Below are 10,300 nucleotides of genomic sequence, written 5' to 3' on the forward strand. Positions count from 1 at the left end.
TATCCACGGAACCCGGACATATGGACAGTAGTGATTTTAGTTGCCTTAATCACAAAGAGATAAGAAATGCCCAGAGAACGGATAGTGGCTTACAACCGCTATTGAAATACGTCCAGGAACAAAAATTCCCAGGAAGAAGGGAAAGAGAACAATTTGGTCGAGAAACAAAGAAAATACCGAGTCAGTGGGACCGTCTCAGTATAGAGGATGGTGTTCTCATGCGGAGAATTCATGACCAAATTGATGGGACAATACACCAGGTGGTGGTGCCTGGACAGTTAAGAGAAGAAGTGCTAAGGTTGGCACATGACAGGGCAGGACACCAGGGTCAGGACAGGACGCACAAAATATTACGACGAAGGTGTTACTGGCCCAATATGGAAATGGAGGTCAAACGCCATTGTGAGGCTTGTGTGAGGTGTCAGCATGCGAAAATGCCAGTTGTCAAATTGAGACAGCCATCAGGACACCTACTAGCGACAAAACCACTAGAGATTGTGGCTATGGACTTTACGTCGTTGGAGCAATCATCGGATGGGACGGAACATGTGTTGGTAATGACTGATGTATTCACCAAATGGACGGTGGCGGTGCCCACGCGAGATCAGACTGCCAAAACAGTGGCAAAGGTCTTAATAGAACATTGGTTGATCAAATATGGCATACCAAGACAATTACACTCTGACCAAGGAAGGGCTTTCGAGTCAGAAGTAATTAACCAACTGTGCAGCCACTACGGGATCAACAAATCTAGAACAACCACATTTAATCCGAAAGGAAACGGACAGTGTGAACGGTTCAACCGTAGCATGCATGATTTGCTGCGTACGCTAGAACCTGAACAGAAAAGACGTTGGCCTGATTTTCTCCCAGAGTTGGTATATCTATACAACTGCACACCCCATGCCACAACCGGCTTTGCGCCATACATGTTGCTGTTCGGACGGGAGGCTCGACTCCCTCTTGATTTGTTCCTAGGAAAAAGGGAGAGTATGACTGGCTCATACACCGCACTGGAATATGTGAATGAACACATGAGAAGAATTAGAGAAATGTACAGGGTAGTACAGGAAAGACTAGAACATGAAGCACGGCGAAGGGAACCGCCGGTACAGACAAAGGACCCGCCACTCAAACTGAATGACAGGGTATTACTGCGTAGCCACCCGTTAGGCAGAAACAAAATCCACGATCTCTGGGGACAGGAGATATGGCAAGTCGTGGAGATGCCTAAAGCAGCAGGTGGCCCCTTTAAGATAAGACCCATCGATCACGCCAAACCGGATCGGTGGGCGAATATTGCTCAATTAAAGAAATATTGGAATAGGCAAGAAGAGCAGTTACACACAAGGAAATCCAAGACAATTAGGGAACCGGAAACTATAACGGAAATTCACATACCCATCCCGGAACCATATCACCATCAACAGAACAACGGCGATACACAAGTGGAGGATAACGGCAACAAAGAGGATCCCGTTCCTTCCAGAAGCAGAGAGACAGTAGACCATCAGATAAGTGGTCCGCGGAGAAGTTTGAGGAACAGAAGGAAGACGAAATTTTTTGTCAGCAACCATCAAGTCTTTCATGGTCGCGCTGGTATGAGAACAGACTGTTCAAAAAGCTATAAGGTGAACTGGTGAAGTCACCAAACGAAAAGGGTGGATGTGAATTCTAGAACTGTTTTGTGTCTCAGGAAGACGATGTAGACACAGTTGAGATGTGAAATAGGTATAACTGTCAATCGTATACGAATGGGACGTCGTGGACAAAGAGTGGAACAATACAATTTTTTTACGATTATGCGATTGACTCTGGAGGAGTGCACCTGCCAGGCGTTGTTTGTGGTTGAAAACACACAAAAAAAGGCAGGGGTGGATGTGACTAGGGTAGGCCTAGCCACTAGTTACAAATCTGATAACGAACGAGAAGCCGAGACGCAGTGTTGCAGTCTGACGCAACATAACAGGTGGCTTATTGAAGTCGGACTGATAACAATCTCAAAGCCAACGCGTGCTATTTTGGGAAACGGTACGAAGAGAGTCAGAAGGCCTGTCAACTTTGATTGATAGGATGCAGATGTTATTCCACGGACTGTATGTTAGAACTACGCAACTAGTGGTCGGAGACATCGAGTACAAGTATCGATTACGGAGGAATACAAGTACGGAGACGAGTACGGATACAAGGCATAAATAGGAGGGGACGGCAGAACTCGCTCTCTCTCCCCTTTTCGATCGCTGGCTTTAGATCAGTCAGTCTGTGTGACATACTCAAGTTGGTTATATTGTGTTAAGAAGGACAATAGACATGTGGATTCAGTTATATGAAGCCTAGTGAGGACTGTTAGGGGGTCAGTTGATTCAGACTATTATTGTGAAACATTTCTGTTGATTCATTGTGTTATATTGAAGCATTTCTTGATTCATGTAATAAAAGGATCAATAGCGAACCTGCATCTTCGAGTCTTTCTACTGTAGTCGATGTTGTGTAGCATGAGTGGTTCAACTCGTTACAATTGGCGTTGTCGGGCAGGATAGACTCGGGGAAGGTCACATTGGGCGTTGCGAACAGGAAAGATGCAACTAGCCTAGGTCACATTTATATATATATATATATATATATATATATATATATATACACTCATTATATACTTATGTTGCTTATTTTTAAATTTTTAAGATCCAAACCTGGCTAAATTTACAGTATGACTGAAAATGTTTTGGTAAGTTACAGAGTTTTGTATTCTATTGTATACTATGAAATTAAGTGTAGGTTCTATGCTTTTCTTAGTATACGTGACTTTTTCAATTTTTTTTTTCAATGTGATCTTTAGAGTCATACTATATACAATGACAAATGCCGTTTTGACCTTTTTTGTTTTACTTTCTCGTATATACGAGGTATAGAGAAAGTCTTGTAATCGTGCACAAAAAATCGTTTTACACCTCCCTGAGTCGGAAAGACACAGTGTTGCAATCATGTCCGTATGTCTGTGTGTGTGTATATATATATGTGTGTGTGTGTGTTGACCAGAAGTAGTAATTGTTTGGCCTTCAATTGGTGTGCAATTCTTTTTTATACGAGATTTTATTACATTTTAAACACTTTTAAGTATTTAAAATGGATTAAAAATCATGTCTATATCTCGAGTTGCCATAACCTGTTGTTTTATATAAGAGTTTTATATAAGAGTATTCGAGAAAGTTTAGGGGAGATCACTTCCGGCTTATTTTTTTTAAGAAAATTTATCTTTTGAGTGAAATGAAAATTGCAAATTGCGAAGTATAATTTATATAGAAAATACATACTTTTACCTGTATCCGCCCCCCCCCCCCCCTCCCGAAAATTTTAAGTGCTCCCCCAATCCCCCGGTGAAAAATGTCTGGAAGAAAACCGTACGACTGGTCATGGAGTAGCAGTAGCGTAGCGAGGGGGGGGGGGGGGGGGCGGGGGGGGGACATATGTCCCCGGGCGCCGAGCTTAGGGGGCGCCAAAATGGGTTGGAAAAATAGATTGAAAGGTTGAGGGGGTGCAAATCGAAAGTTTGAGGGGGGGGGGTGCAAATCAAAATCTCGAGGGGGGGGGGTGCAAATCGAAAAGTTTGAGGGGGGGGGGGTGTGCAAATCAAAATCTCGAGGGGGGGGGTGCAAATCGAAAGTTTGAGGGGGGGGTGCAAATAAAAAAAAACCTCGAGGGGGGGGGGTGCAAATCGAAAAGTTTGTCCCCGGGCGCCGGGAAGGGTCGCTACGCCTCCGTGGAGTAGATCGAGTCTGTCGTTGTTTTAACCGTTGGTGGGTTTTGTAAAGTGTCTGCTACTCCATTGCAATGTTTCTTTCAGGCATCTTTTCGGGGTGGAGGGGGTTGCACCGCCCCTTTACCGGAAGCACGTTTAACGCCCCACCCCACCTTCCATAAAATTTAGTCCGCCTCCCGCTCAGGAAAGTTTCAAGTGTCCCCCATCCCCAGCCCTCCCCCCCCCCCTACCCAAGAGAAAGAGATCTGAAAGAAACGCTGCTATATCAGAGCTGAGGTACTCAAGAACGTTCTGCTGACTTTAACCCGGATTCGAACTTTGACTTTCGAATTAACAGCCTAGCGCTTTAACCGCTTTGGCCACGTCCTACCATCCCCGATATAGACAACTCCACTAAAATTTTAATTTGTTAATTCTCTTTTGTTCTGATGTGTTCAGAAATTCGTCAATCGAGACATTTCCGTATATGACGCAGATGGCCGTGAACTCAGGCTGTTTTCATTGGATGGAAAACTTGTCCCGTCATTTCGCGAGAACAGAATTCAAACAGCAAGGGAAGTGACTCTGAGGGACGATGACGTCATACTGATTGGCTATCCCAAAACAGGTAGTTTTTGGAATATTATTTGTCAAAACTAATAAAATCAATTATTATAATCAGTTTTCTCATTACAATAAACTGTCGCTGAATATTTAAAACCCACGGAGTGAACCATGGCCTTTACTTTAAAAATTACAATTTTTCAAAATTAAAACCTGAAAACTCAAAGACGTAATGATGGTTCAAAACAAAAGTTCAAAAAGATCTGGTGTGAATTACATTTTGACAAAAACAAACATCTGGATTTCTGTTTGTCCGTAGGCTGCCATTGGGTCTGGGAAATCCTCAGTATGATGGTGAAAAAATGTGCTGTACCGTCAAAACTTGGTAAAGGCACGGCGTTTTTAGAAGCCTCGCCCATGAATCTTCTAGAAAACACGCCCAGCCCCAGGGTGTTGAACTCACACCTGTGGTGGGACTACCTGCCCAGACAGGTAAGATGTGTGGGACTACCTGCCCAGACAGGTAAGATGTGTGGGACTACCTGCCCAGACAGGTAAGATGTGTGGGACTACCTGCCCAGACAGGTAAGATGTGTGGGACTACCTGCCCAGACAGGTAAGATGTGTGGGACTACCTGCCCAGACAGGTAAGATGTGTGGGACTATCTGCCCAGACAGGTAAGATGTGTGGGACTACCTGCCCAGACAGGTAAGATGTGTGGAACTACCTGCCCAGACAGGTAAGATGTGTGGGACTACCTGCCCAGACAGGTAAGATGTGTGGGACTACCTGCCCAGACAGGTAAGATGTATGGGACTACCTGCCCAGACAGGTAAGATGTGTGGGACTACCTGCCCAGACAGGTAAGATGTGTGGGACTACCTGCCCAGACAGGTAAGATGTGTGGGACTACCTGCCCAGACAGGTAAGATGTGTGGGACTACCTGCCCAGACAGGTAAGATGTGTGGGACTACCTGCTCAGACAGGTAAGATGTGTGGGACTACCTGCCCAGACAGGTAAGATGTGTGGGACTACCTGCCCAGACAGGTAAGATGTGTGGGACTACCTGCCCAGACAGGTAAGATGTGTGGGACTACCTGCCCAGACAGGTAAGATGTGTGGGACTACCTGACCAGACAGGTAAGATGTGTGGGACTACCTGCTCAGACAGGTAAGATTGTTAAAAAACAAACAAAAAACTAAATCATAAAACACTACGGATTAACTACTAAAATTAAATTTGAAATACTTCTAAAAATAGATTCTAATCTAATAATTAATAATCTTTTTTCTTATCTAGTTGAATAATTTCTTGATGGTCACTTTATAAACATTCCTAGACATGCATATGTGAACCAATAGGTCTTACAGTATACCTTGACGTCTTGTACACATAACACGGAAGATAATTTCAGACTCGGTTGTTTTCCCCTAACTTGCTGGCAGCTCTCAGAGAAGAAAACAAAGCTAGTCCTGACCTACAGGAACCCTAAAGACACGGCCGTCTCCTACTACCACCACCACCTCTCCCTGCCACAGCTTTATCACTACGATGGAAGGTTCCAGAGTTGGTTCCCCCTATATATAGACGGTCAAGGTAAGTTTTAGGGCATCGAAAGTAGAATATACATGCTTTTACTTAAATGTATTCCAGTCCGAAAATTCGATTGTAGCATTTTGACTTTTTAAATATGGGTTTTTACTTTCTCGTATACATAGTATAAAGGAAGTATTAAAACCTTGCACAAAAATCACATGAATTTTTGACAATTTTTAATCGTTTTATACCTCAGTACTTGTACTTCGTCATATACGGAGTATAGGGGACTTCTTTTAATCGGGCAAAAATAATAAATGCAGATATATCAAAATTTCAGCGTTCTATGCGTAATCGAGTCGGAAAAACTAGGCTTTGTAATTCTATCCGTATGTCTGTGTGTGTGTGTGTCTGTCTGTCTGTAAACATGATGGTACAGCTAGGTCGATGACATTTCATATGCAAGTATTATATCAAATTTGTAGTTCTGTATCAACTTTTCAACGATTTCCGGTAACCTTTATGTAGACACATAATACTTTACATATATATATATATATATATATATATATATATATATATATATATATATATATATATATGTAAAGTATATATATATATATATATAAGTTACTTTTGTTTCTATTTGCTTTACTCCACAGTCGACTACGGATCGTACTTCGACTATTATCTTTATTGGGACCACGTGATCAAATCCAGCCGAGACCATCCCATATTGGTGGTGTCTTATGAGGACATGAAAGAGGTTTGAATAATTCTTTGACGACAAGACTACAGCACCACAAACCAACACTAGAAATACTTTTTCTATTTATGAAACTTTTTTTCAGAACCTGCCCGCAGTGATGAAAAGAATATTGGAGTTTCTTGACCTTGACCTTGATGACCAGCTTCTGTCGGAGATCGCCGAGGCCGCAGGGTTTGATGCCATGAAGGCGACCTACAACCAGAGCCAATCCTTGTCCAAAGTACTCATGAGAAAAGGTCAGGGTCATTTGTAACCACATCATTGGCCGACCTCAGGTAACAATCACCAATCATAAAATATCTGCCAAATTGTAACTCGTTTTCTCTCTTTTACAAATATATCAACACGCGGAGTTAAATGCATTTCGTATACACCGGTAGTACAGTCTTAACTCGGCATTACCATGTGAATCGGTTCACGACAAATTCCCGAAAGACACTTGTCCGAATGCCGTTTGCCCGAAGACCGATTTCCCGAATGGACACTTGCCCGAATGCTGTTTATCAGAAAACCAATTTCCCGAATGGAAACTTTCCCGAATGCGACAACTGCCCAAAATGGACAATTGCCTGAATGGACAAATGACAATTGCCTAAATGGACAAATGACTTAATGGGTATTGTCATGCTGCCTTAAAAAAAACCTTTATATATTCTATTTTTTAGGACACGTTGGAGATTGGAAAAACGGGTTCACTGTCGCCCAAAGCAAAGCTGTGGATAAGGCAATGAAAAACTTGGACGGGACACTTTTCTCAGAACAAAACCAAAAATATATCTTACAATAAATACCACATCCTGAGCTTTTGTTCTATTCATCCTTTGATTTAGATGGGTACAAATTAGTTTACCTCTGTTTGTAAACCGGCCAATTAAACCATCTCAAAACTTTGCCTTCATTTCTAGCCTTTCCAGGTTTTAACCCATCTTCTTGGTATCTATCTCCACTTGCGTCACTCTTGTATTATTGTGTTGGCGGTTTTCAATTATGCTTTTAGGGTTTCATATAAGGACCTGTGAGTTCCATATAAGGACAGGTGTATTATATATAAAGACATGTGGGTTCCATATACGGACAGGTTCGTTGCATACAAGGACAGGTGGATTCCAAATAAGGACAGGTGAATTCCATATAAGGACAGGTGGAATCCTTTTAGGACATGTGGGTTACGGAAAGGTGGTTTCCTTTTTATAACTCCTAAATGTGCCTACTTTTTTATATTCTATAGAATGGAAGCATTCCCTTTTCCTGTACTGAGTTTTCATTAGAATATTTGTTTTGAAGTTCCGGTATTAGGGAAGGCTTGATAAGCCATAGCCTACCTCTGCTTCCATTCCTCAACCGGCTTTGGGACCGCATAATGAGAAGAGTCACACGAACTAAGTTTAAACAAAACTCAAAATTAGTACTAAAAGTGTGTTGGTTTGATATTGTTTTTTGTGTGCATGAGTAGACATCCACCGAACTAAGCCTCCGACTGTCTATTAGGCTGAATATTTTACGCACATACCAATGAGAGAAACAGCTGTTATATTTTATATTTGTGATTAACGTTCCCCGGCTTTCAGTTTTAAGTGACACAAGTATTAGAATGTCTAATTCCGTTCAATACGGTACGTTTCTGTAAAAATATAAGCAAATGTGCAGCTGTCATGCCATTCAAAGAGCAGCAATTTGTTGGCAACATCTGGGCTAAAATTAAAACATGCCATACAATAGAGGTTTTACATGTTGCCAACATCAAAGCCTTAATTAGAATATGACGTGGGTATTCGGTCGATGCTGGCTGCGAGCCTATAAGCTATGAAGGGCGGGGAACAGACGGTTTGATATTTTATAAATTGTGTTTCATTAATTATGCAAACCAGAGAAATACTAAATTTGCTTTTTGTTTCCGAATTGTATTTGGTAAAAGTTATGAGGTTAGGTTTGTCTAGTTACTGAAAGGATAAAAAATATATATTATTCTCAGGCTAAAAGGGTAAATTAGTTGTTCCAAAAAATATAAGAAATATTTTGTCGGTTATTTGAACTATAAAGCACCCTTTAGATCAACGGGGCAATGTTCAAAATGTTTTGAAAAAGAAATCCAGGTTTCTCTGGAGCGCGGAAAACCTGGTATTTGGAACCTTGTGTGTGAGTCTCTCTACCTGCCTGCCTACCTGCCATGCCTGTCTGCCTGCCTGTCTGCCTGCCTGTCTGCCTGCCAGTCATATTGTCTTTCTATCTTTCTATCTTTCTGTTTTTCTACCTTTTTGTCTTACTGTCTTTCTTCTTTCTGTCTGACTTGCGGGCTCTCCGTCCGTCTGTCCGTCGGTCTGTCTGTCAGTCCGTCCGTTTGTCTGTCCGCCTGTCCGTTTGTTCGTCTGTCCGTCCGTCTGTCTGTGTGTCTGTCTATCTTTTATTGAATAATTCTTTAGAGAATTCCGACATATTGAATTGATTTACTCAGGTTTTTTCTTTTTTAAATATCTTTATCTTGAGCACCGGTTTAGTCCGGTCCATTGGAAAACAGCCACCAAAATAGAAAGGTGCCAATGCTGCCTTTAGCTTATAAACGGTTTCTCATCATTAAGTTAAATCAGTTAGTTTATTATCGCAATATTATTTTTTCTTAATTTTAAACATCAACAAAAAAAAAATAAAAATAAAAGAAAAACAAAATTTAAAGTTGTTTCTTGAACAGCAACAGTAAAAACTCCCCACAAAACACACCAAGAAGTAAAATATCTTTATTTTTCTCAACTCGTGATATTTGTAAATGTTGATGAACTATCATGATGTTTGTGGATGTTGATGACGTGATGTTTGTGTAGGTTTATTAACTAATGTGATGTTTGTGTAGATTTATGAACTGACGTGATGTTTGTGTAGGTGGATGAACTGTCATGATGTTTGTGTAGGTGGATGAACTGTCATGATGTTTGTGGATGTTGATGAACTGTCATGATGTTTGTGGATGTTGATGAACTGACGTGATGTTTGTGTAGGTTGATCAACTGACGTGATGTTGTGTAGGCTTATGAACTGTCATGATGTTTGTGGAGGTTGATGAACTGTCATGATATGTGTAAATGTTGATGAACTGTCATGATGTTTGTGTAGGTTTATGAACTGACGTGATGTTTGTGTAGGTTGATCAACTGACGTGATGTTTATGGAGGTAGATGAACTGTCCTACACTAAGCTCTAGCCGAGCACAACGTCACCACATATCTAAGCTTCGATGGCCATCCAGTTAACGTTGACCGCATACAAATATGAATCAGCCCATGTGCGACAGCCGATTTCAAAACCAGTTGTCGTGACGTTCCTTTCAAAAATATGAACTCGTATGTTATTAGTAGCTGGGCAGTCCAATAAACCCATTGACACCATGACCAAGGGTACAGTGTTGAACTCTTTCTTAAATTTGACTGGAAGGATCTTAATTCTTTCCTGCCAGTTCACCAGCTCAAAAGTGTGGGACTCTTCGAACCTCACCTCGCCTTTTTCAATGTGTGTTGGGTCTCGCTGCGTGGTTGCTTTATCGTCAAGTGCTTTTGTTGGAAACAGAAACAGGATTTTAGTTTTTCCCTTATCATAAGTTTATTAAACAGGATAGCGTGCTCGGGTGGTAGAGAGCAGGACTGCTACCCTAAATGTCTCGAGTTCGTATTCAGGATTTTAGCACATCCACTAGGCTCCAATT

General features: G+C 41.5%; 1 protein-coding gene across 1 annotated transcript; it reads left to right on the top strand.

Moving 5' to 3' along the window:
- The first annotated feature begins 2,707 nt into the window (after positions 1-2,707).
- Positions 2,708-6,899, top strand: LOC131934726 (sulfotransferase 6B1). The gene is made up of 6 exons (XM_059290843.1): positions 2,708-2,725; positions 4,196-4,364; positions 4,620-4,792; positions 5,750-5,900; positions 6,503-6,606; positions 6,692-6,899. Exons 1-6 carry the CDS (start codon positions 2,708-2,710, stop codon positions 6,860-6,862), a joined length of 786 nt encoding a protein of 261 aa, XP_059146826.1. The 3' UTR covers positions 6,863-6,899.
- Positions 6,900-10,300: the final 3,401 nt, after the last annotated feature.

Source organism: Physella acuta, unplaced genomic scaffold (genome assembly GCF_028476545.2).
Source record: "Physella acuta isolate Inbredline_101_S28 unplaced genomic scaffold, ASM2847654v3 ptg000012l, whole genome shotgun sequence".
NCBI classification, from domain to species: Eukaryota; Metazoa; Mollusca; class Gastropoda; family Physidae; genus Physella; species Physella acuta.